At 39.3% G+C, this 25,580-nt stretch overlaps 1 protein-coding gene across 3 annotated transcripts in view; it reads right to left on the bottom strand.

Annotated features, from left to right (window-relative positions):
- The window catches only part of CUL3 (cullin 3), a 110,736-nt gene that overhangs the window by 48,737 nt on the left and 36,419 nt on the right, over positions 1-25,580 (bottom strand). For all 3 annotated transcript variants that reach the window (XM_066344947.1, XM_066344945.1, XM_066344948.1), the window contains one exon: positions 13,280-13,393. In XM_066344947.1, the coding sequence (XP_066201044.1) occupies positions 13,280-13,393 (114 nt within the window). The remainder of the gene's footprint in view (positions 1-13,279; positions 13,394-25,580) is intronic.

Consider the following 25,580-nt stretch of genomic DNA (forward strand, 5'->3'; position numbering starts at 1 on the left):
CCAGTTGGCACAGCAGTAGAGCATCGGCCTGGTGTGTGGAAGTCCCGGGTTCGATTCCCGGCCAGGACACACAGAAGAAGCGCCCATCTGCTTCTCCACCCTTCACTCTCTCCTTTCTCTATCTCTTCCCCTCCCGCAGCCAAGGATCCAGTGGAGCAAAGTTGGCCCGGGCGCTGAGGACCACTCCATGGCTTCTGCCTCAGGCACTAGAATGACTCCGGCTACAACAGAGCGACGCCACAGATGGGCAGAGCATCGCCCCCTGGTGGGCATGCCAGGTGGATCCCAGTCAGGCACATGCGGAAGTCTGTCTGACTGCCTCCCCGCTTCTAACTTTAGAAAAATACAAAAAAAAAAAAAAAAAAGGATATATAAATAACAGCTAATGGGAAAGGAGACTGGACAACAAAACACACTTGATGAACCTAAAGAATGTAAGAAAGCTGGAAACATCAATAAAGAACAGATGAGACACACAGAAGAAAATAGTGGGATGGCAAATTTAAACCCAAATGTATCAATAATTACATTAAATGTAAATAAATTACATGCTTCAATTTAAAAACAAAGATTAGGTCCTGGCCGGTTGGCTCAGTGGTAGAGTGTTGGCCTGGCGTGCAGGAGTCCCGGGTTCGATTCCTGGTCAGGGCACACAGGAGAAGTGCTCATCTGCTTCTCCACCCCTCCCCCTCTCCTTTCTCTCTGTCTCTCTCTTCCCCTCCCGCCGCCAAGGCTCCAATGGAGCAAAGTTGGCCCAGGCGCTAGAATGGCTCTGATTGCAGTGGAGCATCGCCCCCTGGTGGGCATGCCGGGTGGATCCCGGGCGGGCGCATGCGGGAGTCTGTCTGACTGCCTCCTCGTTTCCAACTTCAGAAAAGTACAAAAAAATAAAAAATAAAAACAAAGGTTATCAGATGAGGTTAAAAGACATGTTACTGTGTGGTGCTCACATGTGACACACCTTAAATATAAAGACACAGAAGGTGGAAAAGATGGGAAGTAATTTGCCATACAATTATCAATCAAAAGACACCTCATTTAGTAATACCAGACAAAGTAGACTTCAAGGCAAGAAGTATTACTAGAGATAAAGGATATTCCATAAAAATGAGTCAATTCAACAGACAGATAAAACAATCTTAAATTTATATTCACTTTGTAAGAAAATCTCCAAATATATAAACTAAAAGGAAAATCTGACAAATTCCAATTTATAACAAATATTAGAAATAAAATTTTTTTTAATGTTTCTCAATAGCTGATAGGCAGACAAAAATAATTTACTTAAGATGTGAAAGATGTGAATAAGTCTGATCAAACTGATACATATACAACACAATCTAACAATTGCAGACTGAAAAACTAAAATTAACTGAAATTCAAAACTTTCCTTTAAAGATACCATTAAGAAGCAAGCCAGAATAGAAGACAATATTTCACAATACATCTAACAAAGAATGTCTTTCCAGAATATATAACAATCTTCCATAAATTAGTAAAAAAAAAAAGCACCAAGAAACTCTCTTTTAAAAAAAGGCAAAAAAACCTTGTATACTTTTATTTAAGTTATATACCAATAAAAATGTTTGAAAAAAATTAGAGAAGGCCTTTCAAATTAATATATTAAGTGGCTAGATAACTGCCAAGGCATCTGATTTTTTGGTGAGTTTCTAAGTAGTACAATAATGATGGCTTTAAAAAACCTCTGATGGCAGTCTAAGTCTCAGAAAGCCAATTTTTCAATGAGAATTCTAATATTAGATTTAAAATAAAAAATGAGAAAAGGAACACAGAACACAGAACATTTCCAATAGGCTTTCATAGCTTTGATTAGAAATTTCCAATCGGTGTGCTGCAAGAACTTGAAAACAAGCCGTACCTGACTTCTGAGTCAGGGCACTGACCTCACTCCCTCAGTCCGTCAAGTCAAAATGCAACAACAGCCACTGGTGTGAATGAATCAAAATTACAGCTATTTTTGTCAGACTGGCAAAAAATGTGTTTTTTTGGTGTACCAAAGAATTTTAGTAATTACTTTATGTGTGCCATGAGATGAAAAAGGTTAAAAATTATTTGCTTAACTCAGAGATAAAGTCCCTGTTCTTAAATGAGGCTTGGGGAAACCAGGGTTATCTGCCCAAACAGATGCCCAAATCATAGAATTCCCCAATGATAGAAGAACTTGGAAAAAAGGGAATACAGCTTTTTAAAACCGGGCTTGATAACATAACACAAACTTGCTGTACACTTGCTGAATGAATTTATCCTCATAAGCACAAATGTGAATGAATGTTCGTGCTACTCAAGGTAAATTATCATAAATTCTGTTAAGCAGAGTCAATATACATCATTCTTCTGCACGGAGGTGAAGACCATGAGCTTTGGAAATCAAAAAGACTTCACAAGTCCAATATTGTAGTAACTGTGATCTTGGAAGGTTAATCTAACTTCAGTTGATTCACTTGCAAGATGGAGAATACAATACTCACCTGAAAGTTCAAGTGTTTAAAACATCCTGCACAGGAATATAGCCATGTAATAAAATGACATCTGTTGCTATGTATTCAGAAAAGTATTTTTACCTTTTCAAATAAATACAAATTACCAACATATCTTCCAACCACATCCCATAAGATAGGCCTCAGGGAACCAACCCATTAACCTCTTGAAACTGCACAGAAAAGGTGGTGTACGCACACATCCTTCTTCTAGGACAGGGCCATGAATTGTGACCACATTCCAAGGAATGTATAACCCCCAAAAGGTAAGACCCAAAGCTCTTACCCAATATATTTAATATATTTTCCTTATAAATAAGGAAGCAACAGTCTTACCCCAAGAGATTAATGACTTAAGCAAATTAACAACAAAGTAGGAACTAATGAATCATTCTCACTACTCTACTGTCATATATACAGTGTGTCCGTAAAGTCATGGTGCACTTTTGACCAGTCACAGGAAAGCAACAAAAGACAGTAGAAATGTGAAATCTGCACCAAATAAAAGGAAAACCCTCCCAGTTTCTGTAGGATGATGTGGCAGCATGTGCACAGGCACAGATGATGACATAACACCATGTATACAGCGGAGCAGCCCACGGCCATGCCAGTTCAGATGTGGATGGTACAGAGGAAAGTTCAGTGTGTTCTGTGGTTCGCTAAATTTGAATCCATGACCACAGTGCAACGTGAATATCGGCGCCTTTATAACGCAGCGTCACCACATAGGAATAACATTACTCGGTGGGATAAGTTGAAGGAAACCGGCAGTTTGGTGGAGAAACCCCGTTCTGGTAGGCCATCAGTCAGTGACGAGTCTGTAGAGGCTATACGGGATAGCTACCTAAGGAGCCCTAAAAAATCTGTGCGGGAGCCCACATCGAACTGCACTGAATAGGTATGAAACTGGGAGAGTTTTCCTTTTGTTTGGTGCAGATTTTACAGACACACACACACACACACACACACACACACACTGTGTGTGTGTGTGTGTGTGTGTGTGTGTGTGTGTGTGTGTGTGTGTGTGTGTGTGTGTGTGTGTTTATTGGGAGCATCCCCTTTATGTACAAAAATTTCACTTCATTTGTTACATCAAGAAATATGGGTCTGACCTGTGGTGGCGCAGTGGATAAAGCGTCGACCTGGAAATGCTGAGGTCGCCGGTTCAAAACCCTGGGCTTGCCTGGTCAAGGCACATATGGGAGTTGATGCTTCCAGCTCCTCCCCCCTTCTCTCTCTGTCTCTCCTCTCTCTCTCTCCCTCTGTCTCTCCCTCTCCTCTCTAAAATGAATAAATAAATTAATTAATTAAAGAAGAACAAAAAAAAATTAAAAAAAAAAAAAAAAAGAAAAAGAAATATGTGGTCCTGGCTTAGTGGATATGGACATCCTGGGTCCGATTCCCAGTCAGGGCACACAGGAGAAGCGGCCATCTGCTTCTTTTTCCCTCCCTCTTCCCCTTCTTCTCCTCTCGCAGCCAGTGGCTGCGGTTCTAGATTTGTCTGGAGCATATCAGCATAAGTTACTAAAATAGCTCCGTGTTCAAGCATTGGCCCCAGATGGGGTTGCCAGGTAGATTCCGGTCGGGGTGCATGTGGGAGTCCGCCTCACTATCTCCCCTCCTTTTACCTAAAAATATATATATATATGTTCTCTCTGACTGTAGCACAGGGCCTACTTCCTGCTTAATATTTACTTGCCTCCCTAAATTCAGTATCAGGGACTGCGTGCTTGCTGTACCATCACCGCACACACCTAAAACAGTTCACAAGTCATAGTCATCAAGGGCTTCATGGTTCTACTAATTTGTTTGAAACAGAAATTGAGATGAAAGGCAATGAAGCCTGATCAGGCGGTGGTGCACTGGATAGAGCGTAGGACTGGGATGCAGAAGACCCAGGTTTGAGACCCCAAGGTCACCAGCTTGAACGCAGGCTCATATGGTTTGAGCAAAGCTCACCAGCTTGGACCCAAGGTCACTGGCTTGAGCAAGGGGTCACTCAGTCTGCTGCAGCCCCATGGTCAAGGCACATATAAGAAAGCAATAAAGTGTCGCAACGAAAAACTAGTAATTGATGCTTCTCATCTCTCTTCATTCCTGTCTATCTGTCCCTATCTATCCCTCTCTCTGACTTTCTCTGTCACTATAAAACAATAACAAAAAAAGGCAATAGATAATTCCTGATTATCAAGTATAACACTCTTAACTTTTAAAGTATTTACAATGATGCCCTGTTTTATTTTACATAAAGGCCTATTACTTGGCTTTTGACCTATCCATAAGAAGATGCCAAGGTATTATACCAGAGGTCCCCAAACTACGGCCCGCTGAGGTCATTTATCTGGCCCCGCTTCACTTCCGGAAGGGGCACCTCTTTCATTGGTGGTCAGTGAGAGGAGCATAGTTCCCATTGAAATACTGGTCAGTTTGTTGACTTAAACTTACTTGTTCTTTATTTTAAATATTGTATTTGTTCCCATTTTGTTTTTTTACTTTAAAATAAGATAGGCGCAGTGTGCATAGGGATTTGTTCATAGTTTTTTTTATAGTCTGGCCCTCCAATGGTCTGAGGGACAGTGAACTGGGCCCCCTGTGTAAAAAGTTTGGGGACCCCTGTATTATACTGTCAGTCAAACAGAGAAACTAGAGCCCATATGAGAAAGATCATCTTGATCAGACCCTTCTTGTAAAAGTAGTCAGTAAAAATACTGCCCTGCCACTGGACCCACTGTCTTCTAAGACAGCATTTTGAAAACAGAGAAAGTACAAAGTAAATTCTTAAGCAACAAATTTGTGCTTTTCCAGAATACAAACATCCGAGTTCTTCCAGAATATAGCTATTTTCAAACTTCTCTAAAGTGTAATCTAGAACATTATAAAAAAAGTTTTTTGGATCTAAACCCATCAAAATCTATAGAAAAAAAATGTCAAATTCCATCATCTCCATGTTCTCATCCCATTTCTGACTTCCAAGGACACACAAATCCCTGGTAGCTTCAGCAAATAGTTTGTATTATTTCTCACAACTCTACTCCTTGCCATCTATTCCCTTTGGTAACTAACAGTCATAATGACCAATCTGACACACTCCTTAGAGATGCCTTAGTTTTCATCTCCCTACCAAGATTCCCTTCCACCCATATTAATATATGCAAACTCTGAACCTCCTCATTAGAAAACATGGAACATTTCTGGCACCAAAGATCTTTTTCCTCCCACCTTTCCCCCCTTTGTTCCACTTTAACAAACCTGCTCTTCACATCACTGGGACTTCAGATCTACTGATCCCTAATTCCTATTACTTCTATTTCCTGAAACTTATGATTCACTTGCCTACTTATTAAAACAGCCCATGATCAACCATTTCATTAATGCTACTAACGATCTTAGAATTCTCCCCCACACTCAAGGCAAATTCTATCAGTGGCTTTTCCTTATTTTGAACATTCTTCTCTAAGATTGCTAAGCATTCCTGTGAAAAAGTACAAACTCTGCTGACTGCCTCCATTATACAAAATTTGTGCCAACTCACCTAAATTATCCTCTCACAACTACTGATGACCCATTTATTTACAGATAGCTGACCTCAGTACAGGAGTTATTCCAAACTTTTCCCTTGTATTAGTTTCCTACTGTTGCTGAAAAATTTACACAAATTTTATAGCTTATATATTCTCTTACCGTTCTAGACTGAAACCAGTTTCACTGGGCTAAAGTTCACATGTCTGCAGGGCTGGTTCCCTTGGGAGGAAGGTTCTGAAGGGGAGAATCCACTTCTTTGCCTTTTCAGCTTCCAGAGGTCACGTGTACTCCTTGGCTCTAGCCCTCTTCCATCATCCCATCATTCCCATCTCTGTTTGCATGCAATGCCTTCTCCTGACTCTGGGAGCCATCGGGAAGAACCACGATCCCTTGGGGCCCACTAGGATAACCTATGACAATATCCTCATCTCAAGATCCTTAACCTAATCACATCTGCCAAGTTCCCTTTGCCTTTTAAGGTTAACAATCCTTAGGTTCCAGAGACTAGTCATGGACACATCTGAGGGGTCATCATTCAGTCTATCACACTCCTCAAGACCTCACATGCCTGTCACTCTAAACTAATGGTCCCACATTCTACTCTACGAGGAAGAGTATCAGAGAGTGCCTCAGCTCCTCTCCACAAAGATGCTGCTACATTTCACCTCACCCTTTTAGCCATCCTTGGTGACTTTCCAAATACCTTAAAAAAGCACTGACCCTCCTTTCCTAGGTTAACTTCTCCCCATGATTTTGAATTGACAGCCTCTAATCTTTTTTTTTTTTTTTTTTTTTAAAGGAGCAATGGATCTACTAATAGCTCCAATGTCTCCTTTATTTTTATTTTATTTATTCATTTTAGAAAGGAGAGAGAGAGAGACAGAGAGACAGAGAGAGGAGAGAGAGAGAGACAGAGAGAGAGAGAAGGGGGAGGAGCAGGAAGCATCAACTCCCATATGTGCCTTGACCAGGCAAGCCCAGGGTTTCGAACCGGCAACCTCAGCATTTCCAGGTCGACCCTTTATCCACTGCGCCATCACAGGTCAGGCAACAGCCTCTAATCTTTAAGACTAACCTGCAATACTATTATATCTTTGCTGTTTGTAAAAATGACTAGAAATATAAATTCAAGTAAAAACATAAAAATATCTTTGAAATTCACCATAGTTTAAGACAGAAAATTCCTCTATTAACCTATATATCACAATAGAAAATGCTTTCCTTTCCTTCGACATTAATTCTAATTGCTCAAAAGTAGCGTACAGAATAACATCCATAATTTAATTTTACCCTGATATTGCACAATGTTTAACAGAGAAAAATAAACTGAATAGTAATCTAAACTTACGAATTATACCAATAATTAAAGCTATTATAACCTATATTATCACAAACTTTCTCCATAAAATATTTAAATTTTCCCTAGTCATTAATCTTTTAAACAATTAAAATTGTAAATAAAGCTTATACTAAGCAGCCCCAAACCAATCGCACAAGTTCAACATGTTAACTGTTCTTTAAGAAGAGAATGAATTAGGCCTGGCTTGTGGTAGTGCAGTGTATAAAGTGTCAACCTGGAATGCTGAGGTTGCCAGTTTGAAACCCTGGACTTGCCCAGTCAAGGCACGTATGAAAAGCAACTGCTCTTTGCTCCTCCTCCTGCTCCTTTCTCTCTCTCTCCCCCCTCTAAAACCAATAAATAAAATCAATAAAAAAATCTTCCCTGAAAGGTTAGCTCAGTGGTAGTGTCAATCCAGCATGTGGATGCCCCAGGTTTGATTCCTGGTCAGGGAACACAGGAGAAGCACCTCCACCCTTTCCCCCTTGCTTTTCTCTCTCTTTTTTTCTCTCTCTCTCTCTCCCCCTCCTGCAGCTATGGTTCAACTGCAGCGAGTTGGTCCTGGGTACTGAGGATGGCTCCATGGTCTCCACCTCAGGTGCTAAGAAGAGCTTGGTTGCTAAACAACAGAGCAATTCCCAGATAGGCAGAGCATTGCCCCCTGGTGGGCATGCCTGGTGGATCCTGGTTGGGGTGCATGCGGGACTCTGTTTCTCTGCCTCCCTCTCACTGAATAAGAAAGTATATATATACATATATATTCTAAGTATATAAAAAAAGAGAAGAGAATGAATTAAAGTAAAGCAATTTAAGTAAAGCAGAGATTACAAACTCTATTGCCTTCAGAAGCTAAACAGGTAACACAAGCCTCATATACAAGGAGGAGGTGGAGTGGCAGAAACCAGAGGTCACATGTTCCAACTAGAGGCACAGACGCTTTCTCTTTGAAACACTGAACCTGCCAAACAACAAAGTTATGCAGGGCAATTTTGACCAGTGGCTGCCTCCATGTAACCTGTAAACATCTTTTCATTTTCAGGAGTTAGTGCATCCAATGGTATCTGTACGCTGAAGCTCAGACATGGTATTTTAGATACAGATGCCTCCTTATTATAGCAAAGTCAGTTAGCTCATAAGGTGGTAGGTAGATAGTCAAGCATCTTCTCTTCTTCCTCTCGGAGCCTGAAATCTAAAATCCCAGCAGTTGGAGCTAGTATTCACTGGAAGAAATCTGTTCAGTAGCTATGAAGGTATAAACAGTATACCTGAGGAATATGCCTTATCTAGCAGGTAATGTAACCCGAGAAAGTCTGGAATGAGGATACAACTACCTCCGAACCTCACCCCACCCCCAAATAATATAGACAGCTATGTTTTTTATTTTTGGAAAACTAAAATAATTTATTTACCTTGAATGAAGTACTGGTTTACATTGGTTCATACACTTACCAAAAGTAACTTTTATTTCTGCACATTTCAATGTATATAAATTTTACCTTAATTTTAAAAAGCACTCAATTAAGTCAAGAATACTGCAGATAAAAAGGCAAAATAAAGAGAATGAAAGAATTCGCTTTTGTGAAGATATCTATCTCATCAACACTTTAACTTCTGATTCCAGAATAACATTTTTAATAAGCATTTTGAAAAAGCATGGTCAATTAAAATATCTATGTACAGGGTGTCCTTGGGTTATGATGGTCTTGACATACGGCGTTTTGAGTTTACGATGCTCATTCCCATAAAAACTTTAAAAAATTGAGACGTGTTTTAGCTTAAGCCAAACAAACTTAAATGGATTATGGAATAAACTGTGTCCCAGTTTGTGTGTGACTTCCATGGCTTTGAGGAGTCAGTGGAGGCTGTAACAGAGAAGGTTGGTGTCATGGGCAAACAGCTTAATTTGGAGGTGGAGGCTGAGAATGTCACAGAGCTACTGGCATCACACGGAGAGGAGCTGTCTGCTGAGGACCTCATTCAACTAGAGAAACAGCTGATTGAAGAAGAGAGAGAAGCCCCAGAACCCAAGAGACTTACTACCCAGGGTTTGGCAGAGGTTTTCTATGGTAGAGGATGAGTTGGCAAAATTTCAGGCTGAGGACCCCAGTGATGACAGATTCAGTAAGGCCTACAGAGCTGTTATGGGTGCCTTGCAATGCTATAGCCAGATGATGGAAGAGAAGTCAACCTTCCAGACTAGTCTGGAACAATTCTTTAAGGAGGTTGAGAGGCCTGCAGCAGATCCTGTACCCTCTACATCAGCTGCTTCTCGGGATGAAACACCTGTAGTGCAGGTATATAGAATCATCTCCAGTGTCTCCTGCATGTCCCTTAGGCAATCCTGAATCACCTGACCCAGTATCTCCAGCACCTTCTGCAGGTTCTCCTGTCTCTCCAGCTTCCTCCTCCCAATAGGTCACTCTTTCCCACCTTGCAATGCCCCTTCCAGTGTGCAAGCCAACCACAGGAATAAAGGTAAAACCTTTTTTAGACTCATTCTTTCTGTTGCTACAGTACAGTGTACAGTACAGTCTATTTTATGTCCTTTTCCTTCTTCTGTGGCTTAGTTGTGTTTCTGTGTTCTAGATTATGATTTTACAGCTGTGTTAGGATAGGTAAGGACTTAGGCTAGGGTGTGTTTCAACTTACACCAAAATTCAGGTATGTCACTGTCATAGGAATGGAACTGTTATAACCCAGGGGTTCTCTGTATATGAATTCATCCAAGAATATGTAAGTGGCTAGTCTGTGCAAGGAGCTCTGCCAGGTACTGGACCCAGTGTGGTGACAGACACTGATCCTCAGTCTAGTCAGGGAACAAGCACTAGAGAGCTGTTAATGAATAGGATAATGCTGCAAAGACACAGTACTGGGCAGAGTCAGAGCAACTGCGGCCCGCACAGACAGCGTGGGTCAGGGAAGCTTACCAGAAATTTACACTAAGTTCTAAATGGTAAGTTGGAGCAAATCACATAAAGAGAGGACACATTCCAGAAACATTTCTAGGCAGAAGACAAGTGTGAGGATTCTAAGATAGGAGAGAAGGATCTCAGCAGGGAATTACCATGATCGCTTCTTTAAGACAGTACTTCTAGGAGCGATATGGAAAAGAGAATAGAGGGGCACAATGAATGCAGGAAGACTAGTTACTGATGAAGAAAAGCGAAAAGTGAAATCAAGATGTTTTGGTCTCGGGTAGTAGATATAAAAAACAGAAACTGCAGATTCTAGAAATACAAGATGTAGACAAAGAGGGAGAAGAAAATGACAAGAATAAGTACCAGGTTTCTGTCATAAACAATGAACTGACACTGATTATAAGCTCATATGGAAATGCCAAGGGTGAAATACCTCTGAGACAAGAAGGGAGCCATAATCCATGGGTCTGACTCTGAGGGGAGGCTGGAGACGGAACGTGGGCCCCAGCGGCACAGAGGCGCTGAAGGGAGCCGCGCAGTTCCGCAGGTAGAGTGACCAGGAGAACGAAAAGGAGGACAAGGCCCAGGAAGGCCTCTGGTTACAGGAGGAGGAGGAGGAGGAGGAGGAGGAGGAGGAGGAGGAGGAATGCTAAGAAGGAAAAGTCAGAAAGTCAGAAGGCTTGCCAAGGGTGTGCTTTGTCACAGAAATTAAGGACCGAATGTGTTAGAGGAAAAGAATGGTCAACTATGCCAAATACTGCTGGAAAAAAATCAAGGAGCATGCGAATTAGCAGTGATCTTTGCCTTCAGAGATGCGCAGATACGGCGCTCCTGACGAGGGCAAGGCTGAACAGAGCTTAACTGCAACACATTCAGAGTGAACAAAAGATCAGAAAAGAAAGATAACAAGTGTCAACATTTCTTAAGAGACATTTAGCTGTGAATGGCAATGCAGGGGCCCAAAACAAAGTTTGGTAGAATTTTATTTTGAGGATATGAGTGGCTCAAAGATATCTCAAGCTCAGGATTAAGACCCAGTAAAAAGGCAGAGCCTGAAAATAGAAAGGAGTGTGACCCTGACTCAGCACAAGGGGAGAGCTGGCCTTTGCCAGAAAGGCACTAGCTCCCATTAAAACAGGAAGGAAAAAGAAAACCACAGAAGGGAAGAAAAACAGGTAAAATTGTACATTCAATGGCAAGACATGGGCACAGTTTCCACCGGAAAGTTTGTCTTTTCTCTGTGAGGTAGGAGGCAAAATCGTTTACTAAAAGTGAGGGGACCAGCAGGAGAGCTAGAAGTCTAAAGAAAAGCAACTATTTCAAAGTGGTGGATCGAGCTACCAGAAAGGGTGACTGCTGGGCAGTGTGGAGGGCTAACTGCAGGTCTGGGACACTGGACAAACTGTGACACTGGACAAACAGTGGCACTGACCACCGTGCGGTTCCTCCAGCAGAGGCCCAGGAAAGGGTTAAGGTGCTGGGTTTATCCAAGGTTGTAGCACTACCAGAGAAGTTTGAGAAAAGGCCGCGGGGACAAGAAATAATAGTATTAGTTGATTTTTTACTGAGCACATTATGGTCCAGAGCCCTGCAAGCCCTTTACGTGAATAGTTCCTTTAAGCCTCATGGCTATCCTACCCAGTTGATACCACATTATTTCCATTTTATAGATGAAGAAGCTGAGGAATGAACTTGACTCTGGTCATGTATGTAACAGCTAGGAATCAAGGCTTGAGAATTCATGAGACAAAAACAAAAATAAGAAACTGCAATAAAAATTAGAATTTAAAAACTAACGTGTGTAAAAATTTAAGACATTTCTTGTATCAGCAGAGCAATGAACCATGAAATTACAAGTGGTTTTCTATCTCAGTGTTAGACAGCATTATAATTTTAGGGCTCACCAAATCCAGACCTCAGAGAGAACAGCAATAAGCTAACTTATATCACATTTATATCCCAGACATTATGATATCTGTTTTTGTATGCTATCTCATTTCCTCAGAATGTCAACACAACATGACTCTATATCCTGAAGAGGAAAACGAGACTAAGAAAGATTAAACAACTCATTACACCTTTTACCAAGTCCCTAAAAAATGAAGTATCCTCTCCTTGAACCCCTTGCCACTAAGCCCTAAAAAACCAGGGGTAAATAGGCCGGACTGAATTCATCAGCAGAACAAAACACTTGACAGCTGTTTGCTCCCATTGAAAATTCTTTCCAACAAGAAAAGCTCTAACCACTATAAAAAAAAAACAAAATAAAAATTTAAGAAGCAAAGGGTACAAGTTTAGAAAAAAACCATTATTTTCTATTCCCAAATATGAACACTGACGTAACAAGACTAATAGACTTGGTAATTTTGTCGTGAAAGAATAATTAAGTAGCTTGATGAATTTCTGTAATTCAGTAATCATACTGAAGTTAAAACCATCTTGGCTCAAGTCAATGTCTTCCAAATTGCTTTGCTGAACAAGATATTTTCACTGACAGAAACAAAATACAGTATTATCAGGTGAAAACTAGAATATATTTCTGAAGGATATATATACTGCAAGAAATTACTATTAGGAGATAGATGACAGCTATTAATTATTACAAAACTATTTGTATTAATGACATCCCATGTCACTAAAGACATAAGGACATTTGGTTTTAAAAACCTAAAAGAACATTCATTTGTCATCTATCACATTGTCACTCAACCACCCTGACTCAAGAAAAGATGTTAATCAAGTTTTTCAGTATTTCCCATTTTGAAGCATAAATGCTAGATATTGAGAAAAAAATTGTATGTTTCCCTCTAGTCTTTCTAATCATTTATATGAAACACTAAAACTTTTACTCATATTAAGCTAAGGTGGCCCTTGCAAAGGAAATATTATTTATTTCTTTAAAAAGCACCTTCCACACTGACATACTATTTCAACTAAATGTAACAAAAAGAAAAGTTTTGAAATGTCTAACTTCTTAAAGGAAAAACAAAAACTCTACTTACCATATACATTAATATGTCTCGAATCATCACCATAGCTGTTTGATGATCATTCCAAGCTTGATTTAGCGTTTGAAGAAAGTTGTTATTCAATGAATTAAGTACATCCTCTCGCACCTATTAACAGAAGAGTTCATTAGTTTGTTTATACACACATGTACACATGCTCGTATGTATACATGCACTTATCTGTTCAATAAAATAAGAAAGTAGAGTCTTCAATTTTAAATTAAAGAAATGTTATAAACAGCAGAAATATATTAAGCTATAATATAACCTATGTACGGATGACTAACAAATGTGTTTGTATAGTGCAGACCCTTTCCTTGACCTCCAGAATCATTAAGCAACCTCCTGGGCATTTCTGAACATCACAGTCTGAATAAAACCCTAAATATTTATACTGTTCCAACTTCACCTTCCCTCACCCACCTATAAAGAACTATGAGACCACTGATTCTGGGGTCTAATTACCTGGGCTCGAATCTCAGCTCCTGACTAGCTGTGTGACTTTCAGTCACTTATTTAACCTCTATGTTTCAGTTTCCTCAAACGTGAAAGAATGTCCATTTTGTGGGATTGTTCTAAGGATTAAATTAACACTTGTAACACACTTAGAACAGTGCCTGGCTCTCATTAAACACTCAGTGACATAAACTATTAATTCAGTACACTCCAACTACCATGGAGCTGCATACAGCACATGTGCTCTGTGACTCACAGCTCCCTCCCTCCCTTTTTTCTACTCAAGTTTCACCTCCACAGATAGGTGTTCCCTGACTACACCATCCCCAACAACAACTTCTATCTTTACTCCTTTACCCTACAGCTTCTTTTCCTCACAGTACTCATTAATACCGACTATATTACTAGTTTATTGTTTCTCCTGCCAAAATGTAAGCTCCACAACAGTTCGAGTTCTGTCTTCCATGCGTGCCTCCCACGCCTACAACAGTGCCTCACATATGTGAGACTCTTTTATTTCATCCCCACCCTCCAATACCATGATCCACTTCCAACGTGGTAAGCTCTTTCAGGGTATCAGCCTTTGCACACCCAAGTTCCTTGAGTCTGAAATGCCTTCCTAATGCAATCCTGATAAGACCATGAAGAGTTCAAGAATTCCTTTACACAGCCCACAAGCACACTGCCACCTTCTCCAGTAAGAGGTTACTGACCGCTCACACTGCTTACTGCTATGCTATCAGTCCCATGGAAAGAGTATTTAACCAGGAAACAGAATCTAGTCTCTGGCTCTAACTTTATCATGAAGAAATAGTGTCCTCTAAGTTCCTATAACTCATCGGGACTACATCGCTAACCTTTCCAGTTATTCAAATCCAACTAATCCTCCAAGTCTAGCTCAATTCACAATAACTCCAGCCTAACCAGACATTGTTATTTCCAAATATCCTTTACCATAGATAATCTGCAGAAGTAAACTTTTTCCAGGTTGGGGAGAATCTGAAGTCATGGTGTTTTTTGAGAAACAAATTAATACATGTGTTGAGATATATAGAGATCTATAAACCTGAATTCTAAACACATGTAAATAAAATGCCACTGGGTATAACAACTAGTATAAACAAGTGGTTGGAAATGCCAGATACTGGAAAAAAAATACATATAACACATTAGTCCCAACACATGAGAGAATAAGTTCAAATTGAGAAAACTGTATCTAATTTATTTTCTCTTACATATTAGAGGAAAAGAGGCCTTCAAGAGATATTAGTGATGGAACAAAACATCTATTCTACTAAATATGGAACATAAAAATCACTAGCCTATACCCCATCATTTACAATTTTGTTATAGATTTAAGCTTTTGTTCACAACTGTATTTTGTCTTATAATTTGAAGCTTCTGAACTTCAAAATTTATCACTCTGCAATTCTTCCACAAATATGCTGACTATACCAAAAGTGATAAATGTTCAAGTCAGTTAGTTGACAGTATTGTGTTTAACAAATACAATTATGCAAAGTGGATAAAAAATAGCATTTATTTCAACTCCTAAGTCTACCACCTGTCAGATACAGATAACTAAAACTAAAAAAAAAAGAAAAATACACACACAACCCGAGCAAGTTGAATATGTAGCTATTCACAAGCTCCTTCACCAAACTTCATATTCTTTCACTGAACCACTAAAATTTAAGTGTCAAATAAGTTAAAATCATGCCAATACTAGAGAAACTGTACTACATAACAAAAATAAAACTATATATCCCAAACACCAGAATATCTAGCAATTGATTATTCTTAAGCACTTTAGACTTCTGTATACCGCTGTTATAAAAATCAGTTATGTGTTATCTATATTAAAAGTCACCCTGATTTTGGATGGAACACAAAAATAAGCGTGGTATATTCGTTTGGATGAATGAAAAAGCGACCAATTAAATGTAAAAAGTTATAAAACGTTTTTCAAAATCACCAATACTCTTTAAAATAAATCAACATGTACTTATGTAGTATTTATACTTACATCAACTTTCAACAAGAATGTGACCAACTAGCATAATGTCATAAATAAAACTTTATTTGCATCCTACTTTAAAAAGTTATCCTCACAAATCAGTAACACTGAATATTACTTAGCAAAATGCAGCTATTAAGAGTTAATTTTGTTACAATATATGTATTTCTCAATTACTACCCATAAGCCTAAGATGTAAAATAAATGACTTAGATACTTCTTGTAATCTTTTAATTATTCAAGTCAAATTACGAGCAAAAAATTTCTTTAATATTACACCAGAAAAATATCTTTCAACTCTGATAATCAAAAAGTAAATGGATATTTGTTCAAAGATATACAAAATATACATTAAGTGGAAAAATTAACTTAACTTTATAAATTATTAACATACAATACAAAAATTCTAAGAAGGCGAGAAGGGGGGGCAGTGTGTGTATGGGTGACACTGTGAGTCTCACCTCCCAACACAACCAACCATTAAGTTTTTGCACCAGCAAAGGCAAACGGGAAGGAACCCTGCTGTAGAGGTGATGGCAGAATCAAAGGGACTTGCAGATATATATGACTAACCTTTTACTTAGGAAAACCTACATTAAAGTTATCCAGAAGAAGAGCTGGAATTTGAAGGGTGTGAAACAAGCAAGAACAAATAACGAACCAATGAAGTTGCAAGTAGGATGGGGTCAGCTGTGACAAAGAGGCTACAACGAGTAGCTGAAAACTGAGGGCTGTACATGGCACACAGCCTTGCAAAGGATAAAGCAACACAGGTAACAGCTCAAAACAGGACATCACAAATATGAAGAATCAGAATCATTTGAAGAGCAATAGATTTTGATCAAGAAAACAAGACGGTAAGACACAGACTGGGAGAAAATATATGCAAAAGACCTATCTGATAAAAGACTGTTCAACCTTGTTTCTTAGCCTACAGTACAACTGGTTTTGTTCTGTTATTTCACTTAAGGTCACAGAACCTATCAATGATGTTAAGTGAGGACTTACAACTGTATACAAAGAATTTATAAAAATCAAGAAAACAGCCCTGGCTGGTTGGCTCAGCGGTAGAGCGTCGGCCTAGCGTGCGGAGGACCGGGGTTCGATCCCCGGCCAGGGCACACAGGCGAAGCGCCCATTTGCTTCTCCACCCCTCCACCGCGCCTTCCTCTCTCTCTCTTCCCCTCCCGCAGCCAAGGCTCCACTGGAGCAAAGATGGCCTGGGCGCTGGGGATGGCTCTGTGGCCTCTGCCTCAGGTGCTAGAGTGGCTCTGGTCGCAACATGGCGACGCCCTGGAGGGGCAGAGCATCGCCCCCTGGTGGGCAGAGCGTAGCCCCATGGTGGGCGTGCCAGGTAGATCCCGGTCAGGCGCATGCGGGAGTCTGTCTGACTGTCTCTCCCTGTTTCCAGCTTCAGAAAAATGCAGGAAAAAAAAAAAATCAAGAAAACAAATGACCAGCCTGACCAGGCAGAGGCGCAGTAGACAGAGTGTCAGCCTGAGGGCCCAGGTTTGAAACCCTGAGGTTGCTGGCTTGAACGAGGGATCAGACAAGAACCCATGGTCACTGGCTTGAGTCCAAAGGTTAGTGGCTTGAGCAATGGGTCAAGGGCTCCGTGAAGCCCCCCTCCACCCCTGTCAGGGCACACATGAGAAAGCAAGGAATGAACAACTAAGGTGCCACAACTATAAGGTGATGCTTCTCATCTCTCTCCCATCCTGTCTCTCTCACTAAGAAAGAGAGAAAAAGAGAGAGAGAGTGAAAAGAAAACAAATGACCTAATTTAAAAAGTTGTCAGAAAACCTAGATAAATTCAGATGGCAAATAAGCATATGAAAAAATGGATCAGTACCTGAGCACTAAAGAAATGAAATGAAAACAACAATGAGATACTACTACACATCAATTAGAATGGCCAAAATACCAAACACTGACAGCACCAAATGCTGGTGAGAATGTACAGGTACATTCTCTCTCAATCACAGCTTGTGGAAACCCAAAATGGCACCAGCCACTGTACAAGACAGTTTGGTAGTTTCTTACAAAACTAGGACACATTGTTACCATAATGATCCAGCAATTATGCTCCTTTGTATAAATACCAAAGGAGTTGACTACTTAGAGCCACACAACCCCATGCCCCAGATGTTTATAGCAGCTTTATTCATAACTGCCAAAAACTTGGAAGCAACCAAGATGTTCTTTGGTAGGTGAATATATATCCAGACAACAGAATATTATTTACCATTAAAAAGATATGAGCTATTGCCTGGCCTGTGGTGGCACAGTGGCTAGAGTGTCTACCTGGAATGCTGAGGTCACAGGTTTGAAGTACTGGGCTTGACAGGTCAAGGCACATATGACAAGCAAGCAATTAACAACTGAAGTGAAGCAACTATGAATTGATACTTCCTCTTCCCTACCGGCCCTCTCTGTAAAATCAGTAAATAAAATCTTAAAAAAAAAAAAAGAAAAAAAGATACAAGCTATCAAGCCATAAAAAGACATAGAGGAACCTTACATGCATGTTACCAAGTGAGAGAAGACAATCTGAAAAGGCTACATACCATACGATTCCAACTGCAGTATAACATGCTGGAAATGGTAAAACTAAGGAGGCTGGAAAGCCACCAAGTGCCACAGGTGAGAGTGGAAGAAGCAATGAATGAGAAGGCAGTGAAACTATTCTGTTCGGTAGGCTGCGTGTGTGTATTTGTGTGTGTGCACACGCGCACACATGTGAAAGCGGGGCTATATGAAAAAATCTCTGTACTTCCTGCTCAATTTTGCTGTGAACCTAAAACTTCTTTAAAGTCTAACAAAATAATAATAATAATAATAATAATAATAATAATAATAGGTTTGGGGACTACCCAAGACCCAAAGAAAAAGAATCTCTGTTTTGATTTTTTTACTTAAAAAAAAAAGGTACCCAGGTGATTTCAATGTAACATCCAGTAACAGGAAACCACTGGCTTAAAAGAATCACATTAGCTATTTCTGTTCCTTCCCTTTACAGAATTTCTTCAACAAGAACATGTTTTTTAGACAGAAAAATAATACTGATGAAATTCTGAGTCTTGATTTTTTTAAGCCATCAATTAACATTCAATATTAATAATATCTAGTTATAGCATATAACTTCCAAAGTACCATGCAAATTTTTTTAAAAAAAGAGGTCTATTATACTGAAGAGAAAAAAATATCTAATATTTTAAGGCCCTGGCCATTTAGCTCAGTGGTAGAGTGTCAGCCCAGTGTGTGGATTTGATTCCTGTCAGGGCATACAGGAAAAGCAACCATCTGCTTCTCCACTCCTCTCCCTTCCCCTCCGCCTTCTGTCTCTCTCTCTCTCCCCCTCCTGCAGCCATGGTTTGATTGGTTCCAGTGCATCAGCCCCAGGCACTGAGGAAGGCTCTGTGGAGCCTCAGCTTCAGGTGCTAAAAATAGCTCAGTTGCGAGCATGGCCTCAGATGGGCAGAGCATCGGCCCCAGATGGGGCTGCCAAGTGGATATCGTCAGGGCGCATGTGGGAGTCTATAGCCCCTCCTCTCACTTTTTTTTTTTGTTGTATTTTTCTGAAGCTGGAAACGGGGAGAGACAGTCAGACAGACTCTCGCATGCGCCCGACCAGGATCCACCTGGCACACCCACCAGGGGCGACGCTCTGCCCACCAGAGGGCGATGCTCTGCCCCTCCGGGGCGTCGCTCTGTTGCGACCAGAGCCACTCTAGCGCCTGGGGCAGAGGCCAAGGAGCCATCCCCAGCACCCGGGCCATCTTTGCTCCAATGGAGCCTCGGCTGCGGGAGGGGAAGAAAGAGGCAGAGAGGAAGGAGAGGGGAAGGGGTGGAGAAGCAGATGGGCGCTTCTCCTGTGTGCCCTGGCCGGGAATCGAACCCGGGACTTCTACACGCCAGGCAGATGCTCTACCACTGAGCCAACCGGTCAGGGCCTCCCCTCCTCTCACTTAAAAAAAAAATTTTTTTTAAGCAGCTTCCTACACAACACCAAAAGTATGGTCTATAAAAGAGAAAAATAAAAAAAACTTTTTCTGAAGATAATGTTAAAAAAGACAAACTATAGATGAAAACACCAAATGACTTGTATCCAGAATACGTATTTTTAAAATCCCTCTTACAAATAAAGAAAGCAAACAATAAAAAAAGGCAAAAGACATGAACAGACACTTCATCAAAGAAAACATAAGGGCAATTTTGCACATGAAAATATGTTGAAACTAGACATTAAGAAAATACAAATTAAAACCATACTGAGATACCTCTACACAATCACTAGAATGGCTAACATAAAATATACCAACAATACCAAGTGCTGGCAAAAATTCCCAGCAACTAGAACTCTTCGTATATCACAAAGGAAGCAAGGCAATGCAAACTGTACAGCCACCCAAAAACCACTTTGGTAGTATTTTACAAAGCTGCATAGATGCTTACCATGTGACCCAGCAATCCCACTCTTAAGTCTTTACCCTAGAGCAGTGGTCCCCAACCCCCAGGCCACGGACCGGTGTTGGTCCGTGGGCCATTTGGTACTTGTCCGCAGAGAAAGAATAAATAAAAGAATAAATAACTTATATTATTTCTGTTTTACTTATATTTAAGTCTGAACGATGTTTTATTTTTAAAAAATGACCAGATTCCTTCTGTTACATCCGTCTAAGACTCACTCTTGACACTTGTCTCGGTCACGTGATACATTTATCCGTCCCACCCTAAAGGCCAGTCCGTAAAAATATTTTCTGACATTAAACCGGTCCGTGGCCCAAAAAAGGTTGGGGAGCACTGCCCTAGAGAAATGAAACCTTAATATTCATACAAAAACCTGTTCCAAGCAGCTGGATACAACACAAATGTCTTTCAACAAGTTAATAGGTAAATGCATAAGCAAACTATGGGACATTCACCACAACAGAATATCACTCAGCAATAAAAATAAACTGATATATACAACAGCTTAGACCCCTGGTCGGCAAACTGTGGCTTGCAAGCCCCTAGAGGCTCTTTGGCCCCTTAAGTGTGGCTCTTCCACAAAATACCACGTGTGGACGCTACCTCGATAAGGAATGTACTTACCTATATAGTTTACGTTTAAAAAATTTGGCTCTCAAAAGACATTTCAATTGTTGTACTGTTGATATTTGGTTCTGTTGACTAATGAGTTTGCCGACCACTGGCTTGGATCAATCTCAAAATAATTATGCTGAATGAAAATCAGTCTCAATAAGATACAATCTATATGGTTCCATTTATATTACATTCTTGGGAAAAGAATTAAACTGTAGTGACAGAACAGACCAGTTGTTGGAAAGCACTGGGGTAGGAGAAAAGCGTGACTGTCAAGGGAAACAAAGTTTCTGGAGTGAGGGAATGTTCTACATTAATTCATGAGTATTACAAAAATCTACACATGGGGTAAAATCTATAGAAATGTACATGAAAATAAATGGTTAATGCTATTGTATAATGATATTTTAAAACTTAACAATTATGATTCCCAAGTTGGGTCCTGTTTTATCACTGTCCCATAAACATAATCTATGATACCACAATCTTTACTCATAAAAGCAACTTGAATGCCAAACAATGAAAGAATTATGAGTTATCATGAGAATATCCATCTCATGAACGACCCTCTAATTGTCCAAACTGGTATACTACATTCTTCACTTCTGTGTATATAGCTTTTCCTGCCCTTTTTCTTATATCCTTAACAAAGACTAAAGTGGAATTACCAAATCAAAGAGAAACCTTTGTTTTTTCATGTTGTAATAAAACATGCTCACTGATAAATTAATGCCCAACTTGCAAAATATCATTCTCAAATCAACTAAGTTACTGGCCAAGGGAAGAAGAGGAAGATGAGAAGGAGAACAGGAAAGGCCAGCAGACATGAGCTTGCCCCGGAGTTTCCACGGACAAGTATCTTCACGGACTGACAAGGAGGCTGACCCTGGGCCAGCAGCTCTTGACTGGTTGGAGAGTTGAAGTACATTAATAATCTGCAGAATATCCCGACCCTCTAATACATACAAACACAAAATGATTTTTAGTCGTTAATTAAAAATCTTCCACCCTCTAAATTTCAACTTCTGAGGCAAAATTTCAGGCAGCCAATTCTAACAGAATGTTTAGGTAACAAAAAGAAATTTATCAACTAAAACTAATTATAAAGATTTTAGTTCTACAGTTCATTGAAATTAGAACTTAGCCAATATGAATAATGATGGTAGGGATTACTGAAAGTTAACGACTTTCCTTTTTAAAAGTCTCAAAACTCAGGACACTATTTAATTCAAATATTAATTAAATCTCTAAAGTACAGAAACTTATTTTTAGCATTATTCTGCATTAAAATAAACATGATGTATTAAAAACACAAAATGGAGCACGAATAACAGAAGCACACACTAATTATACAAAGAACATGAAAAAGTATCATAGGGATACTACATATAATTTTAAGAAGTACGATCTCCTAAAACTCTGTAATACTTTAGCTGATCAGCCAGGAGCTACAACAATCAAATTAGTGTTTACAAACAACTACTTACTTAACCGATCTAGTCTGGAGCTCCTCTTTTCTTTAATATGACTGGACTGATTAGATCAATGACATTCACACCACACTCCACAAAAATGTTCTAGGACCACTGCGGGGCAGGCTGCATTTCTTCTGATTAACATGATTTCCATGATTTTTACATGATTTTATAAGGGGTTGGTTTGTTACTGCTCTAAAACTACGGAGAACCACCGGATGTCTGCTATGTACCTTTTTAGCTCTAAATTCTAAAATATATTGGCTAGTTTATCTGATGACACCAGAGTATTTATATAAATATCCAACAATTACTATAATTAAAAAAAGAATTTAAGTTCCCACTTATGACATTTGAATTTCTCAGAGTCCCACATATATAATTTGGGGGCCTATCACTTCAAAAATTTTACTAGTTAAAAAAATCTTATTTTTCCAAGAAATGGTATTAAAACATTACTGAAGAGCTCAAAAACAAAATGTTCACTTCATCACACCAGAGGTATCTGACATAAACCTATCAATAAAAGTGGCTTAGTACAGAAATGAATCTCGATGGAAGCTAAGTCATGGAATATAGAGGACATTTCTCCTAATCCAACACACAAAGATTACAGCTCTTTGCCTTACCGAGAATTTCTGATTTCAAAGACTAAAACCTACTTCAATAAGGTGCTGTATGGATAAAATAACTTAACACAAACAAAATGCTTAGAAGAGTGCCTAGCCTATAGTAAATGCCATATAAGCACATTCTACTATTATATTTCTGGTTACACATTTATAATATTATTCATATATATGTTTGAATCTTGATACTCAAAGCGTGTTCCAAAGAGCAGTATTATTGTCAAGATCACCATCACTATTATCATCATCTGGGATCTTGTTAGAAATGCAGTCAAAATCTAGATTTTAATAAAATTACTGGAAAAATTCATAAATGCCTTAATTTTTCAGAAACAAATGACATAAAACACACATACACACATGCTCACATATTTTATACAATACTTTCTAAACTCTCCATTTCCACTTGATTCTTGTTTTCCTATCCTCTATACAACAGATACTTCTCAATAACCAGAAGTAATTCTTTTACTCCATACCTCAAGGAGACTGTAACATAGCCAATCTCCTACTATTTGTACATTCAATATAAATTTGATAGATGTTGCTATCTCTCATAACACCTTAAGATTTCTGTATTTCAAAGCAAGCTTCTATAAGGTTAGAATTACTCTTAACTGTTGTAGATATTTAAAAGTTATCTAAGAATTTCTAATGATAAGTGATTCCTGAAAGCTATAAAACTCACTGCCCTCTTGATAGTTCCTAGAGTGACAGAATTGTTCTCATTTTCACTGAACTTTTAGAATAAAAGTGGCAATCTTGATCAGAGAAATCATAAAAGTATTATTAACAAAACAATAAAGCCACCGCAGGGAAAACTTTTTCTTGATGCTGTAGGAAGATTCTTCTCTAAGTAATTTACTAATGTATATAAAGTTAGTAATATCAGTTTAAGCATTTCGCAAAGAGCACACTGCTTGCAATTTCAAAAATTCATTTCTAGCGGCAATATTCCCCACTCTTTGCTTTAAATGTCCAAAGCAAAGCTCTTAATTCAAAACAATACATAAAATCCTTCCCCAAACTAACAATTCAGCTATTTAATAATTACTTCCAACAAGCAAAGCAGGATACTAGGCACTATGGGGGATACAAAATGCATTTAGCTACTTTATAATCTCTATGGGGTACGGGAGAAAAGGGAAACCTAACAGTAGCATTCATATGACCTAAGTACAAAGTGGACTACAATGACTAGCAATAAAGAAGTCATGAGAGTCAACGGTGGGACACAGTGAGAATTAGGACAATACACTTTCAAAACTTCATATGCAAAGAAAATTTGCTACATGTTTAAGAAAATAATAATCTCCATTTGGCACTGTTTTTAAAAAATACATTCTTAGCTCAAATACTCTAACATCTTGCTTTTTTAGAAAGAGAGAAATAGAAAGAGACAGGAAAGGAGAAATGAGAAACATAAATTTATAGTCGTGGAAATTTAGTTGTTCACTGATTACTTCTCACACAGGCCTTGATGGGTGACAGGGGGGAGGGCTCCAGCCCTAGCCAGTGACCCCTTGCTCAAGCCAGCAACCTTTCGGCTCAAGCCAGAGACCATGGGGTCATGTCTATGATCCCACACTCAAGCTGGATAAGCCTGTGCTCAAGCCAGTGCCCTCAGGGTTTTGAACCTGGGACCTCAGCATCCCAGGTCAATATTCTATTCACTACACCACTGCCTGGTCAGGCATCAAATACTCTTAACTAAAAAAAAAAAAAAAAAAGAACATACCTTTTTTTAAGAGTTCAAAGTAATGCCATTAAAAATAATAGCTTTCTACCTACTGGTTTAAAAGGGAAAAGTAGTATACCACAGAAGGACAACATGAGTTATCATTTTTAAAGTACTCCATTTCCAACTGTTAAGACAACAAGACATACATTAAAAGCCATGATAGTATCAGTGCCCTAAACAATGGGGACACTGACAGAATAAGTAGTAAAACATATACAAAGCATGCCAATATGGCAGTTAAGTCTTCTTATTCTCTTGATACCACAGTGAAAAAAAACTATAGATCCTCAAGATAACGGGATCTGGTACCCAGTAGACTGACAAACACCAGTCTCAAAAAGAGGACGTCACAGCCCAAAATTACACTGTGCTGAAATGGTGAAACACACTGTTGAACAGTGGCTAGATTTCAGTAATTATCTTGGGCAGGCAGAATTATTCCCCACATACAGAAGACAACACATATCTCCAGTTCATGGATATAAACCATGATGGTTTCCACTTGCTTGCTAATAACATTCTTAGAGATTTCATTTTGACAATTACTGACTGCCAGCTATATGAAGGAGGAGACGCAGAGATGAATGAAATAGGTCTTAGTTTGTTCATTCATTTATTTAATAAATATTAAAAGAATATCAATAGAAAATACAACAGAAGACAAGACAGTGCTTATAATCTACTCAACAATGTAAGCAGAAATAACTGGTGTTTAACATGGGTGAACTTGCTAAATAATAACACTTTAAACGTGGCTCTCCCCAAACATCTTTCCTCCACTAAACTTTCAAAGTAGCTCTCAACTTCCTATACCCCTCACATCCCATGGGTGTCCTCTTCCTGGGTTTCTAACAATCCTATTCCCCACCCTTTCCCCAATAATTTCTTCCTC

The sequence above is a fragment of the Saccopteryx leptura genome, chromosome 7 (genome assembly GCF_036850995.1).
Source record: "Saccopteryx leptura isolate mSacLep1 chromosome 7, mSacLep1_pri_phased_curated, whole genome shotgun sequence".
NCBI lineage: Eukaryota > Metazoa > Chordata > Mammalia > Chiroptera > Emballonuridae > Saccopteryx > Saccopteryx leptura.